The sequence below is a fragment of the Enhydra lutris genome, unplaced genomic scaffold (genome assembly GCF_002288905.1).
Source record: "Enhydra lutris kenyoni isolate GAN:26980312 unplaced genomic scaffold, ASM228890v2 scaffoldscaffold1, whole genome shotgun sequence".
NCBI classification, from domain to species: domain Eukaryota; kingdom Metazoa; phylum Chordata; class Mammalia; order Carnivora; family Mustelidae; genus Enhydra; species Enhydra lutris.
Genome location: NW_019154085.1, coordinates 98,799,403 through 98,820,694, shown reverse-complemented (window position 1 = coordinate 98,820,694; position 21,292 = coordinate 98,799,403). Strand labels below are relative to the sequence as shown.

The window sequence follows — 21,292 nt, the reverse complement described above, 5'->3', positions numbered from 1 at the left end:
ATTATATTGCATGATTGACTAATTGTTTTAGCCAAACGTATTTGTGTATTAGGGAAATGTAATAGATTTATATTGGGAAGTAAATGAGGTTTTATTCAACTTTATTCAAAATTCATGCTAATTTTTAACTTTTCTTTTTACTGTATTAATATAAAGTTTTGAAAAAGAAGGAAATAGTTTTAAAATGTTGAACTTGTAAATTTTGACAGAGTTCATTAAAGTAGATCTAGAACTGGGGTCAGCAGAGTAAGGCTAGCTTGATTCCTATTTTTTTTTAAGTTTTATTGGAATAGCCGTTCTCATTTGTTGGCATATTATTTATGGCTCCCTGAGCACCATAAAGACAGTTCCGTTGCAACAGAGACTATATGGTCTGCAAGCCTAAAATATTTACTATTTGTTCCTTTGAGGAAGTTTGCTTGACCTGTGGTCTAGAAAAATTATTACTTAGAATATTTAGTATATTTATTATATCTTCTTAATACTATATTGAACATTGATTATACTTTGTTTTGAAGTAGTCTTGTGCAATGAGATTCAGTTTCTGAGGTTATAAAAAGAATTTGACATAGCAACAATTTTGAAGGAAATCTGATAAGCTAAAAGGTCTCACATTATCAGTCAAGAGACAAAAAGCAGGTATTCTCCATCTAAGCTCTCTGGAATTCAATCCTGTCTCCATCATTACTAGTTTTGTGGTTTGGGGCAAGTTTCTTGCCTCACTGTGTCACAGTTTCCTCATCTGTAAGTTGGGATACTAGTGAGTTGTCTCAGAGGATTCTTACGAGTATTAAATGAGTTAAAACTTTAAAAGTGCTAGAACAGTGTCTGATGTATAGTAGGTGCTCAATATAGTTAGTCATTGTGATTATTATTATCTAAATGGAATTGAAACCTCTAGTTTCTAGGATATTGTGGGTGTTCAATAAATAATAGTTGAATTTAAACAATGATTGTTTAACAGAAAATTAAAATTTTTAATTGAGAGACATGAATACTTAATGTAAGCACTAGATTTGACTTAGAATGATATAATTCCATAAGGTAAAAAAAAAATGTTTTTAATATTCCTTTCCTGTGTCACTTAGTTTTTTTGCATCAGTAGGTAAAAGAGTTAGAATGGCTTTTAAAAAAGTTAACACTAGGGACGCCTGGGTGGCTCAGTTGGTTGGGCAGCTGCCTTGGGCTCAGGTCATGATCCCGGCGTCCTGGGATTGGGTCCCGCATCGGGCTCCTTGCTCGGCGGGGAGCTTGCTTCTCCCTCTACTCTGCCTGCCATTCTCTCTGCCTGTGCTAGCTCTCTCTCCCTCTCTCTGACAAATAAATAAATAAAATCTTTAAAAAAAAAAAAAAAGTTAACACTATTTTATCTGCTGTAAAAATATGTACAATTACAAGAGCCATAGACATAGAAAGACAGTGGTTATAAGCTCCCTGAGAACAGGAACTACATCTCTTCTGTTTGCTCCTGTAACACAGTGATTAGCTCAGTAAATAATAACTTAAAAATTTTTTTCAGTAAATAACAACTGAGTGAATGAATGATCTCTGATTTCTCTACATCTTTAATTCAGCCTTTTTTCATCCGTTAATTAATTAATCATTTAAACATTTAAGGAGAGTTTTATTGCTAATTTAGTTTTTATCATAGCAAGAGTTAGCGCTATTGCAAGATGTGTATGGATATACTATATGTATATCTTCAAAAAAAAGTTTGGAAGAGGGTAGACAAGTTGGTTAACTGAAAAGAGCAGGTAGCATAGGATATAAAAATACTTACCTAGAAGCAGACTGGCTGAGTTTCAGTCCCAGCTATGTGATTTTGGTCAAGTTACTTTGTATATTTGTGCATTAGTTTTCTGAAGTGTAAAATGGTAATGGTAGTAGCAATAATACCTTTATTATAAAGTAATATGTACATTTCGTGAGAATTAAATGAATACAAGTATAGCACTTATTCTGTCCTGTTCATATTGTTTGATACTAATTAAATCACTAAATTCTTTGGCAGTTGTAGTTTTGCCCAGTTTTGAGAGTAGTCTAGATCACTTGTAAATAATTTTTATCTTTATTATTATCCCTTTTTAAGGAGTTTACTGTTTTGCTCATCAGTAATCCTTTTATTCCCATAGCATTGGAGGTGTTGTGCTGGTAAACTTGTCAGGGTCTGAAAAATCTGCTGGAAGAGATACAATAGGTAAGTATGTGACTCTGCATTCTTTCTGTTAAGAGTATACAAGAAAGTTTTGTGCATGTCATTATGTCTTTATGTGCATGTGTGTGCAGACACACACACACAGAGGTCAGGCACTAACATGGTCTTTTTTTAACTTTTCCTTTGGAAATAATGTAAAAAATTTCAAAAATAGTTTACAGAATTTTCATATAGCCTTCACTCACATTCTCTGCTATGTACATAACTGCAGTATAGTTATAAAAGTCAGGAATTAACATTGATTATCATATATATATGTATGTGTGTGTATATATATATGTGTGTGTGTGTGTGTGTGTGTATATATATATATATATATATATATATATATTTTTTTTTTTTTTTTTTTTTTTTTTTAAGATTGGAGAGAGATGGGGCCTGGGCAGGGACAGAAGGAGAGGAAGGAAGGGAATCTTAGTTAGGCTCCATGCTGAGTCTGATGTAGGCTCAGTTTCACAAGTGTAAGATCCTGACCTGAGCCCAGAGTTGCTGTTTAACCAACTGAGCTATCCAGGCACCCCAAAATTGATTATAATTAAATTATCTGATCTGTATGTATATCCTTTTTAAATCTCAGCATTTTTCCCACTAATGTCTGGTACAGTATCACTTGTTGCATTTAGTTTTCATGTCTCCTTAGTTTCCTTTAATCTGGAACTGCCCCTCAGTCTTTTTTGTTGGTGGTGGTGGTGGTCTTTTATAACCTTAACACTTTTGAAGGATACTGTCTAGTTGTTTTGTGGAATGTTCCTCACTTTTGGTTTGTGTGATACTTCTTTATGGTTAAATTTATGTTGTGTCTTTTTGGTAAGAATGCCATGGAAGTAATATTAGAATTGTCCTGATCCACATACCATATCAGAAGGCACATGGTGTTGTCCCGTTACTAGTGACTAGTTAATTTTAAGGTAGTGTCTGCTAGGTTGCTCCAATGTAAAGTTACACATTTTTTTCTTTGTAAGTAATAAGCATCTTGTGGGGAGATAAATTGAGACTATGCAAATACTCTGTTTCTGTTACACTTACACTCACTAATTTTGTGATTCACTCATGTTTCTTGTCTAAAACATTTACTTCTATGGTGAACACTCAGTTTTGATCCATTGTTTAGGTTAAGCAAAAGCAAAGATAATCAGAACCCATCTTAATGGTTTCCCTCTGGATACTTTGTTTAGACATTTGAAGTTCATTGAATGAAACGGTGCTTTCTAAACCATCCCTGGTCACTGCCCAGTGAGCCATGCCTTGAACTGTATCACCTCTTTCTCGGCCAGAGCGACTTTGTATATATAAAACAATACATGTATTTGTTGTGTATGTGTGAGATTTTATTGATAGGCTTTCTTTTTGCTTTTTAAAAATGCTTTAGAATAATTTTTAAAAATACATTTAATAAAACATTGGACTTTTGGATAATTAAAGTATTAAATGTGGTCACTTGCCAGACAGCACATTAATTTAGCTATTTTTAAGGGCTTACCAGAATGTTTTTGAGAATGAGTTAATACTTAAGAGAACCAATATTTATTATGCCTATACTACAAACCTTCTATTATGTTAGATATTTTAGAACAATAAAAAGTGTAAGTAATGTGTTTGCAGTTTTCAAGGAGTTCTTGATTTTAATCATTAGATTTATAAAATGAAACCACTAGAGAATAAATAATACTATATTTAACCATGTAAGACCATTAAATGGTCTAAAATAGTCTAAAATAGAAGACAAGGAGGATGGAAATTCAGTGGAGAAGAAGGGGATGCTTTGTGGCAGAAGTGGGAATTTTAACTGGGCCTTGAAGATGGTAGTAGAATATGTAATAAAGATGATAGGTCACAGTGGGGAGGACTGTATAAGCAGTGGCTTAGAGATGGAAAGAAACATTGTTATGCCAGACAGTGTCAGGTGAAATTGTTTATGTAGGGGAAAATACGAAGTTGCATTTCAGAATTTAAAAACAAAGTGTTACTTATATGAGTTTTAATATGATAACATGCATGTTTGGCTAGATCATTGGATGTTTTTGCATGTGTTTGTTCACTCTTTAAACTTCTTCCGCTACTCTTGAAGGGCATGAGGGAGGTGGGATTACTTTTATTTTTTCATATTTGTGTACTTCTTGAAATCACATCTGACACATAGGTTTTAAATAAGTGTGTGTTGAATGAGTTAATGAACAAATGCATTAATTCATTATGTTGATTTTTACAGGTTCCATTTGGTCTCTTGTTGGAGCTATGCTCTATGCTGTCTATATTGTTATGATTAAGAGAAAAGTAGACAGAGAAGATAAGTTGGATATTCCAATGTTCTTTGGTAAGAATATGTCTACCTGTGAGGCTACTTTCTTTGAATGATTAACTTAGGGTTTTGTTTTTGGAGGGAATGAAGAAGCCTTTCTCTCCTTCTCCATATGATTCTTTAAAACCATCAGATGTTAAAGATTATGAAGTCCAGTCTCAGTGTTTTTCTCATACCTTGCCCTGCATGATTTTGCACCTGTGGTGGAATGCTCGTTTCCTCAGTGTGAGGTAAAGAAATTCCTCCTAATGCCTTTTTTGCTTTCGTGTCTTTAGCCTTTGAATCAGATATTTTCTTCATTGCTATGATAGAATTACACTGTTTTAGGCATGTGAGAATATACTTGTTTTATTACACCTTTTGCTATTTTTGAATTGTTAGAAGCTTCAGATTGGAGAAACTGCTCCCAATGATATATAGAATACCATTCTAGTCTATGTACTGTTCATTAAAAGTCAAGGGCCATTTAAAGGCTTTCCATTGCACTTTAAGATATAGATTCTTTTATGATAAAGATTTTCAAATTACCCAATTGTAGTTTCTGGTGTCAATTCTTAATTTTGGTAAATAAAATACCTAATATGATTTATAAGCTCTTCCTTGCCTTGTATCAGCTCAGTAAAAAACTTGTGCTCTCTGTTGGATATCTGTGGATGTCTTCCAAAAGATACCTGAGTATCACTAGATAAAAAAGCCTGGTGATGAAACTTCAAAGTACAGCTAATAGGGAATCAGGAGACCAGGAATATGGCTGTTCTAATTTCATTTATTTCATACTCATCTGCAAAATGAGGAAATTGGACTGGATAAGTAGCTTTCAAACTGATTTGCAGAGGATCCTGCAAAGGGTGAGAGGAAGTGGAGTTGCGTGCGTGGTTCTGGTTCTTAGAGACTTTTGCTGCTTCAGCTGAAACAGTTCTGTTTTGGGGGGCTTTTGCATTATAATTTAATTTGCAGATAATTTTTTCTGCTAAAAAATGTTTGAATATCTCCACTTGATGATTAACAGAAACAAAACATTTGGAAAGCTACCAGACCAAGTGATCATTCAAGTTTAAATATGGAATTCAATTAATATACCTTAAATATGAAGGTAACTTTAGTGACGTCTTATTTTAGAGTCATAGAAAATTCCACTCGGAATGGAACAAAATGCTAATATTTTTTGAGTTTTTTTTTTTTAAGACTGGCAGTTTTCAGGAAAAATTGTTCAATTTATTTGTACTACAGTACACATAGTCATGTAACTTGATTGCTCTTCTTCATATATGATGTAACACAGTATTATTTTGACCTGGACCTTACAATAGGCAGGACAGAAAAGACATTAGGATTGGGTTGTGGAGGGTTCTTTAGGCATGGGGATAGAGCAGAGCATAACAGGGAATGATGTGTAGATCTATCTATGTGATTGGACTAGAGGCTCACTTTAGGGAAGAATAGGAAGATATGCAGGCCAGATTCTGAAGAATCTGGAGAATAGGTAGAAGCAATTGGGACCTTTGTCTTTAGGTCTAAAGTTTGTTAATTTATGTGGGATTCTGTGGACTTAATTTAGTTCAGGGACCCCAAACTAGATTTGGTTTTTGGTAATGCCAAATTTTGGTGTTTTAATTATAGCTTTTTAATGTTGTGTAAGCTTTTCAGGTCATGGGTCCCTTTTGTATGTGTCATTTGATTTGTTTTTATTTTTATCACTAGATGTCTTAAATTGGGTATCTTAGAAGCAGGATATGAGACAGGGATTCCCCCCCCCCCATTTATATTTATTTATTTATTATCTTAATCACAGGAATTTCTTGTGGGTGATTTATTGAGGGGCACTCTGCAGGGAAAATTGACAAGGAAGTAAGAAAAGCAGGATAGAGAAGGAGAAAGAGCCATGTGGGCTCATGTATAATTGAGGTTTGGCCCAGTTCGTGGCATGTCCAGGGCAAGAGGAAGAGGGGAGGGTGAAGGAGCAGGTAACACTTCAAGAGGGTGAAGAAGAAGATACTCCTCAGAGACCTTCTGGGCTTGAGCCATTAGGATTTCAGCCATGAAGCATGGCCTTGTGCATCCTTCGTGAGTTAGTTGTGGGCTGTAGAGAGGGGGTGGGCTGATCAGGGCGGGAACTTCATGGGAAAGGCAAGCAAGCAACTGTCTTGCTCTCCAAGACAGTTCTTCAGAGATGGTGGGTGGCTGTAAGTCCTTAGCAGCAGATAGAGAATGGACGCTCCAGTCCTGTTTAGATTTAACTAGGCATCCTAAATTCTAGTTTATTATTTAGGAACAAATATAAAATACATACTTACTGTGATTTAACTTTCTTTTAAGTAAGCTCTATAGTTACCTAATGGATCTATGATGTTCAACTGTAGAGGAAGTGCAATAAAAATTACTATAGAATTGTAAATTTTTCCTTTATAGTCTTTGTATTCACATGTAGTAACATTAAACTTATATTTCTTTAATAATAATAGCAGTTTACCTTTACTAACTTTTTATGCCAGGTACTATGTTATATTGTTATAAGTGTTTCATCTAATTTTCCCAGTAACCGAATTAAATGTGATTTTATGGTTATGGGTTGGAAAACTGAGGCTTAAGAGAGGTTTTGCATCTTGTATAAGGTTTACAGTACTGGTGAATGGTGGAGCTGGGATTGGAACTCAGGGCAGTCAGACTGCAGAGCACACACTTTCGACCACTAAATGTTACAGCCTTCCTTTACAGATAGTCTGCACGTAGTTCATAAGTTGAGGAGCTGTTTGTATATATATGTTATCTCACCAGTTAGCTTATGAGCTCCCTGGAAGGCAAGGACCAAGAATATATCTGGTTTGGAAACTTCTCCATTATTCCCAGCAATACCACAGGTGCTTTAAACATAAATGTGTTAAATCAGAGAGCAGACTGTCTACTTGCCCATAATTAATTTGGGCTGCATATCCATACACATAGATATACCAGTTATTTCATTAAGTTTGAAGTCACTAACTTATTAGTAGCTAAGGTTAACAACCTTTCTTTTTGAATTAGTGGTTTATTCTGTAGTAGTTGCTCTGTGCAGCGTGAATAGTGGAATCTTGAAGACTCAGTGACCACCAGTTGCTAGTACAGTTTTTTCCGATGTTGAGCTGCCCATATGTCTGCCTGAAAGAAAGAGAAGTCCAGTTAAGGAAACCTGTTGGAGCTCTTTGTGCAAAATCTAATGTCTTCTAATTACAGAGTTATAAGTTTGAAAAACTTAAATGAATCTCAGTTACTAACTGTTGTCTCTTTTATACATATTTAGGTTTTGTAGGTCTGTTTAATCTGCTGCTCTTATGGCCAGGTTTCTTTTTACTTCATTATACTGGATTTGAGGACTTTGAGTTCCCCAATAAAGTAGTATTAATGTGCATTATCATTAATGGCCTTATTGGAACAGTTCTCTCAGAGTTCCTGTGGTTGTGGTATGTACTATTTATTACCCTATGATTTATTAGATACCAGCTCATGGACTTTTGGATAGTTTAAGCATTTGTATTTCTTTTGTCTTCTGATGGCTTCTTCTGTGCACCTTCTCCCCCTACACACTTCACACTTTAATAAAGTAACTCCACTAAAGCAGGAACTTTGTTTTTTAACTTCTGTGCACTGACTGTATAGAGTAATACCTTATACGTAGAAGGAGCTCAATATATATTTGTTGAATACATATTTGAATGAATGGATGCATATAAATGATCTAAATTTATAGAAGTGTTTTAAAAGTAGAATGTTAATATAAATGAAAGGTGTCATTATCTAATGGAGGTTTATATTTTAAATATGAATAACATGAGTTCTGAGTGAGAATCTAGGGAACTTAAGAGACTTTGGAATAGTTGTTCAGAGACTTTTTTTGTTTTATTCTTAGCACTTTTCATATAAGTGAGCTAAATATGTAACCCTGATTAATTTGAGATGTTAACATGTTTTGAAATGTTGTATCAAATATATTGATATGTGATAATGACCCTAAAATAGTTTGAAGACAATATCATGTATGGAATTTAAGAAATCTTTCAAATACAGAGCTTTAAAGTTAGTCATGTTACCATCTAATAGGAACTAAAAAAACCCCACAAATTGTATTTAAGCTCCTAAATGGATTTTACGATACACCAATTAAGACCACTGACTAGTTTTCCCTTGCAAAAGACTGAGACAAAATAGCCTTGAAGACTTCCTTAATGCTCTACCTGTACTTTTCCCTCTCCTCAATTAGGGAAATTTTGGTTTTCTTGATATTCTTCCATACTTACTCCCTTTCATGTAGCAAGCACTTAAAGATAGACTTTATTTTATAGTTAATTTATGTCCTTAAGTTTCTTTACTGATCTAAAACACTTTGATATCAGAATCCATTTATTCAATCTTCCATCTTTCATTATGTGTATTTTATGTGCTAAGTTTTTTTAAGCCAAGAGATTTACATATTTTATTTTCTGTATTAGTATATATTGTATACTCTCTCATCCTGTTGCTTCTTTTCTATCAATTCTGGTATTTCTTTTGTTCTCTGGTTTCTCTTGCCTCTCTCTACTCTTGATTCTGAACAGATAGAACTACTTACTGGTAGTTTTTTGATTGAACTCTGTTGAATCATGAGGGATTGTTGATATTCAACCATTTTTTACTACAGTTTAATTATGTACTCACTGTATTTTAATACAGGTTCATGTTTTCTAGGAATTTTAGTTTAAATTAGATAATTTCAAGGCAAAGTAATATATTTGAAAGCAATTATTAAATTTTTCTTTGGATGTTAGACTAGAGAAGGGTTTAGTATAATACTTATTACATTATTACATTAAGACTCATAATAAACACAGACTATGTCACTACAAATATTAAAATGCTCATTCTTTATTGAGAGCTCCAGTTTTAATTAAACATAACAGTAGAGAGTTTTATTATGTTTAGCAGAATTTAATATAGGCTTTAGGGGATGATCAAGTAGGAGTTGTGACATGTAATCTCTCTATGTGAGCTTTTTTTTGCTCCCTTAGAAAACTTTACATTTAAATAAATAACATGTTTTATGGGGCGCCTGGGTGGCTCAGTGGGTTGGAGCCTCTGCCTTCGGCTCAGGTCGTGATCCCAGGGTTCTGGGATTGAGCCCCACATCGGGCTCTCTGCTAAGCAGGGAGCCTGCTTCCCCACTCTCTCTTTCTGCCTGCCTCTCTGCCTACTTGTGATCTCTGTCTGTCAAATAAATAAATAAAATCTTAAAAAAACAATAATAATAAATAAATAACATGTTTTAGAATTTTTTTAATTTAACTTTTTTAGAATGAAAAGAATAATACATACAAAAGTTTACAAAAGGATATACAATGAAAAGGAAATGTTTTCTCTCTTTCACTTTAAATCTCCATTCCTTTTTCCCAGAGGCAACCATTATTAACTTCTAAACCTTCTACAAAATTTTCTACCCATCTAGAAGTGTGTATCAGTCTCCTTATCCATCCCCAATCTGTCTTACTTTTAACACGCAAATGGGGACTTCCTATGGATATTGTTTTGTACTTGCTTTTTTTCCCTGATTGTTTTGTAAATCTTTACATATCAGCAGTTAGGTTCAATTCATTTTTTAAAGCCTGTGTAGTGTTCTAGTATATTATGTTCCAATCCATTATGTTACATACCAGGTAGAATATAATGTGTTTTACCTGTTCCTTATTGGTAGACATTTTAAGTTCCCAGTGCTTTGCTTTGTAAATAAAGTAGCATTGAATATCCTCCTATTTATGTTTGCATGTATACTTAATTAAGCTGCAGGTTAAATGCCTGTAAGTGGAAAAGACTGAGTCAGTCATATGGATTTTAGATTTTGATACAGAATTGCAGTATCAGTCCCCATGGAGGGAACACTATTTATTTTCCCAAATGTGTATATGGAGGGAACACTATTTATTTTCCCAAATTAGGTATTGTTGAATAGATAAATTGAACATTCATAGTCTTATATTATGATAAAAGCTATGTTTATCCTTACCTAGAATGGATTTTTCAGGATCTCAAGAAGGTTTATTTTTCAGATATACTTTGACACTCGAGTGATTAAGAGTACTAATGGTAACGGTTCAGTAGCAGCAAACCAATCAGTAATGAAACAAACACATCCCTTAAATTGTGGGTGTTCTTGGCAACAAAACAAGTTTAAGAAGCATATCTCTATATGTTTTACATCTTTTTAAATCATAAGAAAATACACATTTAAATCAGAACTCATAATCTGCATGTAGGATGATTCCCTTCTTTTTGGGGGGGATCAGGGTTATTGTATGTTTAACTATAAAAAGAGCAGTAAACTTCCCCTTACATAATCCAAGTGCTGAGTAGTAAACTACAGATTTCAAAGTGTGGTTGTGAGCTTTTTTTTTTGTAAATTAAAGATACGGACTTGTCACTGATTTTTTTATTTAAAAAAAAAAAAAAAACAAACTGAGGTGCATTGTTAAGCCCATATCCTGTACCATTTGTATAGATGTTGAATGATAGTACCTAGTTCTTTGTCTCAGCATTTCCTAAAGTGAGTCCCTGAGATGATAATAGATGACAAAAGGATCCAACCATCAGCTAATTGGGAAAAGCTGGTATAAGTCAAACAGTTTTCTTGTTAATACTTTGTTTCAGATTCTTCGTGATTGTACTTTGTGTTATAAATCTCTAAAAACATGCCACATTAAAAAATTTTTTGACCTCTTGAACTGTCTTTTCACAGAGCAGCTCATGTGTGGTAGGAACTATTAGTGTTTGAGTTCTCTTTACTGCAGTGATAAGAACTGATGGTACAGCCTCTGTTGAAGTGTTGAGAGACACTTTATCAAGAGATAGGCTCTTTCTTTGCAGGACAGTATTAATTCTGTCATATACTGAGCTAGAATTTAGAAGTTTAGAATTTCTGTGAGTCTCTTAATTATATACATTATGGTTTTATCTTGGCTTATAATTAATTAACCTGTGTTTCTTTCCTTAAGTAACCTCTGCCTGCAATGTGGGGCTCAAACTCATGACCCTGAGAGCAGGAGTGTCTTGCTTTACCTACTGAGCCAGCCAGGCACCCCTATTTTCTTTTTATACACCCACATTATTAGTCTTTATAAATGGCTTACCTATTTGGTATAATGCTTCCTTTCATTTTTTCCCTTCAACTAAATAAAACTATTTCCAGAGTGGTAATTCAAAATTTGATACCAACATTGAAAGTTTCAAGGTGAAAAGAAAATGAAGAACTTATATTTTGGTTAGAACAATCACCACAAAGAAGGAAAACAAGAAGGAAGTATCCTTAAAAAATTGTCAGCTCTTTTCATTGCTAACCCAAACCAAAAGAGCAACACAGATCTGAAGACTATTTTAGTTTTCATGAGGGTGAGATATTTTTGCTTTGCTGACAGACTCATAAGTTGGCTTATCACTTTCTTAAAAGTCTGTGTTGTGAAGTATTGTCCTAAAGTTTAATTAAGCTATTTTCTTTGTTAGCTAGGTATCACAAAACTATAAGAGCTCTTTTGACAGTTGTATAAAAAATGTTAGTGAAATAGAAGCTGTACATCCAATGTTGAATAATATGTGTAAGCAAATTTTGAAAATAGTATGAAATACTTGAAAATTTTATTCTTACATATTTGGATTTTTTTAATATTTAAAGGTAAACTTTAAAAAATCATCCTAGTTGCTTTATTGCTTCTCAATCTGCCCTAAGCTTTTGTGTTTACTCCTGATAGTTCATGCCTGTATTTTCTTTGGTGGTTTTACTTTTTTCATATGGAAATGTTTATTTTCTTTTTTTCCTTTTTAGGGGCTGCTTTCTTACCTCATCTTTGATAGGCACACTTGCACTAAGCCTTACAATACCTCTGTCCATAATAGCTGACATGTGTATGCAAAAGGTAAGGCAAAGTGTTCATTAAATATTTTAGATGAATTTTTTTTGAGAGAAGGTGCACAAGAGAGCATGAGTGGGGAGGAGAGGCAGAGGAGAGAGAATCTCAAGCAGACTCCCTGCTGAGAGTGGAGCCCCATGTGGGACTCGATCTCATGACACTGACTTCGTGACCTGAGCTGAAATAAAAAATCTGACACTTAACCAACTGAGTCACCCAGGTGGGTGATTTATTTTAGATGGATTTTTAAAACGGAGTAGTGAAAGTTAGGGCATATGATTAAATTATAAGCCATACAACCATGATTAATAATTGATGCCTGCTCTGCCTCTCTAAGGTGCTTTACTATATAGAGATATAAAAAGTACCAAAGAAATGGATACTCTCATACATTTTTAACTTTTTTTTTTTTTCTTAATTTCTAAGTTAAGGACAGTATCTTAAATGTAGTTCTCCAGTTTGGGAGCTGGTTATTCTACATTTCGTTGGTAAGTCAGTGGTATAGAATAGGGGATGGGATATATTTTATTATATAAGTAGTGGTGTTTTGATTCCTAAGATAAATTCCAAAGATTCCTTAATACTGCAGTAATATAAAAATATGAGCAACATAGGAATTATGTTTCTCAGCAAATGCTCATTTCTCTCAGGACTCAGGAGGGCAGGTGCTCTGTCCCTCTTCTGTGATGTCCTGGTCTGGATGCAGGAATTTTTATGGCAAACACTGGCAATGATAACATCACAGAAAAGAGATTCTCTCCCCGCAGCATGAAGCAAGGAGTTTCTTTACTGCTTCTAGGAGTAACAAGGAGAAAAGAGGCATACTATATATTTAGTACTAAAAGATGTAGTGTAGTCATTTATCACTCAGTTCAAAGTTTACAAACTTTTTCTTTTTGAAGGTTTTTTTTGTTTGTTTTTTGTTTTGTTGTTGTTTTTTAAAGATTTTATTTATTTGACAGAGATCACAAGTAGGCAGAGAGGCAGGCAGAGAGGGGGAAGCAGGCTCCCCAATGAGCAGAGAGCCCGATGTGGGGCTCGATCCCAGGATGCTGAGATCATGACCTGAGCCGAAGACAGAGGCTTTAACCCACTGAGCCACCCAAGCACCCGTTTTTTTGTTTTTGTTTATTTTATTTGTTTATTTTGTTTATTTATTTGACAGAGATCACAAATAGGCAGAGAGAGAGGGGGAAGCAGGCTCCCCTCCGAGCAGGGAGCCCGATGCAGGGCTCAATCCCAGGACCCTGGGATCATGACCTGAGCCAAAGGCAGAGGCTTTAACCCACTGAGCCACCCAGGCACCCATTGTTTTGTTTTTTTTTTAAGAGAGAAAGAGTATGAGCAGGGAGAGGCAGAGAGAGAGAATCTTAAGTAGGCTCCACGCCCAACTGGAGCCCAACACAGGGCTTGATCTCAACACAGGGCTCAGTGACACACCCCTGAGATCATGATCTGAGCCAAAATCAAGAGTTGGATGCTTAACTGACTGACCCACCCAGGCTCCCCTGAACTCCCAAGTATTAAGTAACAAAATGGTGTGTGTGTGTGCGTGGGCGCGCTTTGGTTTAATAAAATTTGAAGCGGAAATACTTAAAAGCCCAAAGGCTTATAATATATAGAAGTTAGAATCAGATTTTCAAAGTGATTTTTCTTTAGATCTTTGTGCAGTTCATAGGATAAAGACAAAATACTCCAAGTGATATATATTCTAAACAATTCTGTGCTGATATTTACTTTGTTTCATGGCTCAGTGAATTCTTATTTATTTGTCATGGTTAAAAAACAGCTTCTCCTTAATTGAGAATTATCTTATGGACCATGCACTTTCAAAGAATGTGAATATTATAAAATATACATAACACTAAAGTTACACATCATTAGATTCTTTACAGATTTGAATAATAGCCAGGTCCTTCCACATCTCAGGATCTTGAATATCAACCGAACTTGCTCTAGTGAAACTGGGGAAGTATTGTTATTAGAGGATTTTGGTAGACTACTGTGTAAATGAATTTTTCTGTACTATATTTTGAAAACATCAGCTTTTGCAGATTTGAAAAATAAAAATTGAAGGTTTAATTTTAGGATTAAAAAAGAACTGTCACAGGGGACCTAATTTTATTAAATGATTATGTAATTTGTTTAATCAAATACTTTAAGACAAAACAGAAGAAAAGGGAAAATGAAAATAAATAAACAAATAATTGAATAATTAGAAAAACATGACCAGTCCTTTCTTGATGGTCTTCACATCTAGAATTAGCCAGTTAAATGAGTAGGGGGTGGGCCTTTTGGTGGGTGGAAATTGAGGGTAAGAAGATACCTTCTAGAAAAAGTGGCAGGGTGTGCCCCAGAGCTGTAGAAACAGGAGGGGCATCTGGATGGCTCAGTCAGTTTACATTTTAGCTGCCTTAGGTTCAGGTCGTGATCCAGGTCCTGAAATCCAGCCTGGTCTCAGGGACCCTGCTTAGCTGCCTCTCCCTCTGCTCCTCCCCCTGCTCATGCTCTTTGTCTCTCTCTTATGTAAACCAGGAGGAAAAAAAAACAAACAGGAAAATCTACTTTCACGGGGTTTTTGATTCTAATAGCCAACTGTATTTATATATAGTTTCTGAAATTAGCAGTTATCAATATCTTTTATCATGCCTAAAGTAAATCGTTACCTATTTAATATAATTGATATTTTGTGTAATAGGAAGCATCTCTGATTGTATTCAGATTTGTATTCACATATATTCAGGTTTTTAGATATTTTTTGTAATGTAGACAATATTTTGTTATAATAAATGTCTTCATTTGAAAAATTGTCTTCATAGCTTGTTGGAAATCAAATTAGAAGTTTTTTATTATGTGGTGACATAAATAACTTGCGTTGTTACAAGGGAACTTTGTCTTTAAAAGTAAACTAGGGTTTTACCTACCTTATAAAGTTTGCTTTTACTCAGTTATAAAATAAGTTGAATATTCATGAAGCCACTCTTAACAATTCTGTCTACATTTTTAACTCATTAGTCTTCAGTTTTCATACTTTTTCTTGTCTTGGGTCATATAAGTGTATCATGGTTTTTCTTGATTATATATATTCTTGCAAATATTCCTGGAATATGTTATAACGGTAATTTGATAACAGCGTGAAGGCTTTTTAGTTTCTCTTACTGAATGCTCTTTCCTGGGTCTTAGACTGATAGCCCATGTGTGTATCATACAAGCAGGACATGCATGTTAAAAGTTGTCAGTGATTATTCTTGTGTTATGCATTGTGAGTCCCTCATAAAAAATATTCTCATAAAATCCCATTACTCTGACTAATGGTGCTATGAAATGGAGTAGTACCCACCAGAGGGAGTCCTGCCTGTGATCCTAAACCTCACTTATTTTTTTTTTTTTAACACTTAAAGAGGGCAAACACAGTTTTTCTGATCTAAAGATAGGAGTTACTATTTTCATCTTTATTTGAAGGAGATCACACCAGTGGGTTGCAGTAAGTCTCAGTCAGTGCAGCCTTCTTTGACAATTGTTTTTGATCTTTGTTGTATCTAGATGGCATTTCTTCACTTCATGGCATCTCATTATTTTTAATTTTCTTGAGAACCCTGATAAGATGATGTACTGGGGGCTCAGCTTTGATGATATCCGAGGGGCTTTTCATCACTGGGGCTCTGCTTGCTGCTTGTCTTTTCTGGCTCACATTTTAGTAAAAGTATTCCTATTTGTCATCTTTATTTTACTTAGCTGTGATTTCCTTTTGAAACTTTTCATTTGTTACTACAGAAACAAACTAGTTTTAAGAGTCAGGATTAGAATTTTTTGCAAATTGTTAATAAAAGGTTTGTAAAAGTTGCACTTAAATGTTTGTTTTTGGTGCCATCTTTAAGAAACTGTCACATAGCACAACATATCCCAGCATACTATAACATAGTTTTTAAAAATGTGGGTTTTTGAAGGTGACTTTAGACACTGAAGGGGAGGATCTACTTGAAAGTCAGCAGTAATCAGTTAAAAAAAAAAGAAAAAGGGCATCGTGATGTAGAAGACAAAGTTTAATGTTTTGTAATTCCGCTCCCGGATGTATTACACCTAATAAATGAAAAGTCTGCCTTCTGGCTTTACTTTAGACCCTTTCCCAAGCAGGACATAATTTTGTTGGTAATTTAAGCAAGTGGAATCATACGTTGATTTCTGAATCCTCATATTTGATAATTTAATAACATACTGTCAGTGCTTAGTATTCTCGGTGTTTTAACTTATTCCTTCAAATTTTCATAAATGGAAAACTTATGTTAAAGGAGAAAATTGTCTTAATGATAATTGTGGGGGTTTTTTGTTTTTATTTTTAGGTGCAGTTTTCTTGGTTATTTTTTGCAGGCGCTATCCCTGTATTTTTCTCATTTTTTATTGTGACTCTCTTATGCCATTATAATAATTGGGATCCTGTGATGGTGGGAATCAGAAGAATTTTTGCCTTTATATGCAGAAAACATCGAATTCAGAGGTAGGTTTGGTTCCAATATAAGTTTTAAAAAGTATATTCCTTGCTAAATAAACTGGAAATCATATGCTGGCCTAGTATGAAGAACTATTGAAAGATTATTGTTTATATATGTATTATGCCAGGTAAAATAAGTTGTTGAGATCCTTTGGGTGGTAAGATAGTTTCTTCAGAACTACTTTTAAAAAATGTTTTGATTTACAGGTAAAACCAAAGTGCTTATTGTTTTGGTGTAATGAATTTAAACGTAGAAAAAATGTTCACTGGTGTGAATAAGATTTATAATAAAACATGATAACACTGCCTCAGTTTTTTTCAGTTTTTTCTTTTTTAAAAGATTTTTATTTTTGCATCGTACTATAATAAGAACTTGGGGCAAGTTGTTGAGAAATCTTGCCCTAATTTTAGTTCTGACCTCACAGCATCAGACAATGGAATAGATCATTTTTAAGAGCTCTTTTCAGTTTTAAAGCTTTCTTTAACTATTATCATAATTTTTTTAAGGGTTCCTGAAGACAGTGAACAGTGCGAGAGTCTCATTCCTATGCACGGTGTTTCTCAGGAGGATGGAGCTAGTTAGCTGTTGTCTGTAGTCCAGGTTTGTATAAGCTTCTTTATTCCTGTAATGCTCAAATACAGAATTGGTTTTCCATAATTAGCTTTTTCAGGGCAGCATAGTCTAGAAGATAAAAGACGAGCTCTAGAGTCACACTTCCTGGGTTCCAATTCTAGCTTCTCCATGTACTTAGCTATGTGATCTTATGCAAGGTTATTAACCTGTCTGTGACTCAGTTTTCTTATTTGTGAAATGGGGTTACAGTAGTCCCTCTCTCGTTAGATTATTGCAAGTATTAAATACTTGGTAAGTTGAAACTGTGTGCAAATGAAGTGATCCCACGTTTAACTATTACTTTTATTCATACTAAGAATCATCATTTTATGTAATAGTACACTTTAGAAAAATATTTTTCCCGTAGTATAAAAGTTAAAAAAAAATGTATTATTTTGGTGTATATCCAGTCTTTTCTCTATACATGTGTGTGTGTTTTCCCTAACTAGCTTAGTGTATATCCTGATTGACTATGATTTTTCACTTACTGTTTCAAGAACATTTCCCCATGCCTAAAAAATTTTAAGAAATACTATCTTTTCTTACATTTATGACATGACAAATGAGTACATGATATTTTATCTTTCACTGAATGAATGCCTGAAATACATCCAACATATATTTTTGGCATGTATAAAAGTGGATATATATTCATTTAGAGTGAGAGATCACAGTAAATTATTGAAATTTGAGAGCTTCAGGTCCCTTTTATATTGAAATGTTTCCTGATTGCGCTGAGCTTCCCTGGCTCACCTAGAACACTGAACAGCTACTGTCAACTGCCTGCACTCAAATTGGACTTTGAAGCTTAATTGTTACTGTCTTCATGGTAAATTTACCTCTAACCTGGGGCTAATTGTCTTGGTTCTGGGTTTCTTTGGTCAACCAAGTTTTTATTCTAGCTTTTATTGTTAGGATGGTTATACATGCACATAGTTCATAGAGTTAGAATTCTATAAGATTTCTTGTACAAAGCAGCTGCCACCCACCCTGCACTGCCTGTTCTGCTTTCGCTCTTGTCCTACTCTGAGGAATCACTTTAAACTCGTAGTCTCTTGTTTTGATCCCTGCTTCCCCACCCATGCCACACACGGTCTCTCTAAGTACCCTGCTTATACTTTTGTTTCTTGATTTCTCCATTTTAGGCATCATCAGTCTATTTTCCCACTTTGGTAGATGAAGATAGATTACTTTCAAGTTTCCCCCTCCTTTGCCTCCACCCAGTTTACCTGCCTTCTCACCTCCTGATCTCAGTGTAGTTATTGTATAATTCTGGATAGATCTATAAGCAGTGTTTACAATGTTAGGATTATATAAGTGTTACTCGGGTAATTGAGTCATGTTGGATTGTGCCTGGCATTTCCCCAGTCCAGAGACCCTCTATTTACTCCTTATAGAAAATACACCTCACATCTTCTCCTGGGATAGAGAAGAGGCACTTGACAAGCTGTGAAAAGTAAGGCAGGGTATCTGAATGTGTAACTGCTTTTTCTAAAAACCATGCTAATTTTCTTGTTCTTTGGTGTTTCTTTACCCCTCTTTTTAGAGAGATCTGGCTGGCTGTTGTTTTCTTGTCTCTGCTCTTCTCTTTGCTCATGTGATTTATTCCTTTAAAAAAAAAAAATCCATTTATTGTTCTTCTCCTGAGCTTTTGGGGACAGAGTGGAACTAAATATGTTTACTTGCCATCCTCAAGCTAAAAAAAAAATCCATACAGTTATTCTTTAAAGCTTTTTAGTACTATAATTTATGCACACTCTCCCTAGTATGCTGTTCATTTTCCCATGTTCACACTCATGCCCACCCCCACCCAGGCAAGGATTCAGTATTTTTGGAAGTGAGACCTGGATAAAGGGGAGATCGTGAAGATGGACTGCAGTAGTGTTTAAAGGACAGGTGTGGTAGGAGTCTTTGTCTCCATGGGGTAATGATGGGGTATGCCATGAACAAAACTGTTACTATGCTGTCTTACTAAGCAGTGTTGGCTGTCAGCCTTTGACAGTAGTATGGAACTTCCTTCTGTGAGTTCTTAGTACTCACCTCTGGTTCCAGTATCCAGTTATTAAGTACATAAACTGTGTTTGATATATATTTCAATGTTAAGATAATTTTGCTTTTTGCAATATGAACTGTAAAAAATCAAAGCTATGACGGTTATAAACTAATGACGATTTTGTGTTTGTTTTTATTTTTAGCTTGATGATGGAACATTATGCAGCGAAGAGACAATCTCTGGCAAGTTTTTGTAGAAAATGTTTCAGTGCCTAGTCTGAAAAATAACAGTTTCAGTTGTTTGGAACTCTAAAATATATTTTCCTCATATCTGTTTTCTTCATTTCATGATGAAGTACTTTGCTATGTAGCTGTGTACATATCACTACAGTTATAGGAAGTTCCAATCCACAGTCCCTCTAAAGGACCAACCTGCCTTACACATCTCAAGGAATTCAGCTGATGAAATAATTTGAACTAATCAAGGAATAGAATTCTAATGTTCTGGACACTTTATTTTCACATATTATTTGTTAAATGCTGGCCTATATTATGAAAATGTTTTCAAGAAATCATTTAAGTATATAGATCAGTATTTCTTAACAGATAAAGTGATGAAGTAAGCTGCCTATAATAGGTACGGATTATATTTTTGAGTTTAGTAGAATATTGCAAATTAACAACACAGAAAAAATGCTTAATTTTATGCAAGTGTGTCCATGTAAATTTAGTGGGACTTTAAAGATCACACTACATTAACTGTATTATCCTTTCCTAGCATTAGGTGCCTTGTATTTTAAATCTGTGACAAACTATGACAAATTTTTAAAGGGGAAATATTATTGTAAAATGAAGAGTTATGTATTTCTAAAGGCTCTATTGCTGTAAATTTAATGGTTAAAGCTCTGCTTAATTTAGAGTTTTGAAGAAATATTCTATCTTCAATTAAGACATTTTCATAATGGAATGATTTAAATTGAAGTGATAAAGAGTATTATTAAAATAAAATGTTTATATATATGTATTTGTGTATGACAGATCTATTAATTGGTTTCTGATTTTTTTTCATATATAAATGTGCCCAATTACTCCAGAACTGGATGCCTCTACTTTTCCTAAATAAATATTTAATGACTAAAATACCAAAGAAGGCAAAAAGAGGTTCTACTTTAAAAATTTCATTTGAATTTTTCCTCTACCAAGCTTAAATATAAAGTACTCTTAATTACAACTCTTAAACTTAGGTTTTATGGTGTACTTCTTGTGCAACTGCCCCTTTTCACTGTAGAACATCAGTGGATGAACATGTCTCAGGATTCATCTAGACCCATTTCCTTTTCAAGTTATGTGAGAATAATTCATTTCTCTTCAAAGTTTCTTAACAGTTCTGACTTTTAAAATTCCCTCTACAGTATTTAGCTTCAGTTCATCTTATTTACAATCTTAAAGTTGCTTTGGTGTTACCATGAGTTGAAAATGAAATTTAGCCATCTTTTTGCTTGTCCTGAGAACTTTTGTGTTAAAAGATTGTTTATGATACTCTGTTTAAAAAACAAACAGCTCTTCTCCTATTTGGTGCCAGCAGTAATTCTTATTAAGCTGAAAGTAATACTGATTTTGTTAACTTGACTCGGAAAAGGCATGTAAAAAGTGCAATTCTAATGAATTTTTTTCTTAAAAAGAACTTAAGTAACATTTCAATTGCTCAAAGGCTAATTTCAGTTGCGGTTTATTATCTAGATACCTTTACTTCCTGTTTGTGCTGTTCGACAGCTCACCAGTA

The 21,292-nt window shown here is 34.3% G+C and overlaps 1 protein-coding gene across 3 annotated transcripts in view; it reads left to right on the top strand.

Moving 5' to 3' along the window:
- Window positions 1–20,530, top strand: part of LOC111144095 (solute carrier family 35 member F5) — a 93,654-nt gene extending 73,124 nt beyond the window's left edge. The window contains exons 10-17 of one of the 3 annotated variants that reach the window (XM_022498229.1): window positions 157–195; window positions 2,133–2,197; window positions 4,425–4,529; window positions 7,792–7,951; window positions 12,331–12,421; window positions 16,756–16,910; window positions 17,412–17,505; window positions 19,713–20,529. In XM_022498229.1, coding sequence (XP_022353937.1) covers window positions 157–195; window positions 2,133–2,197; window positions 4,425–4,529; window positions 7,792–7,951; window positions 12,331–12,421; window positions 16,756–16,910; window positions 17,412–17,487 — 691 coding nt within the window. In that variant the 3' untranslated portion in view covers window positions 17,488–17,505; window positions 19,713–20,529. Of the gene's footprint in view, window positions 1–156; window positions 196–2,132; window positions 2,198–4,424; window positions 4,530–7,791; window positions 7,952–12,330; window positions 12,422–16,755; window positions 16,911–17,411; window positions 17,506–19,712 lie in introns of all 3 variants that reach the window. The other 2 variants (XM_022498221.1, XM_022498238.1) reach the window with 2 other exon arrangements.
- The last annotated feature ends 762 nt before the right edge of the window (window positions 20,531–21,292 follow it).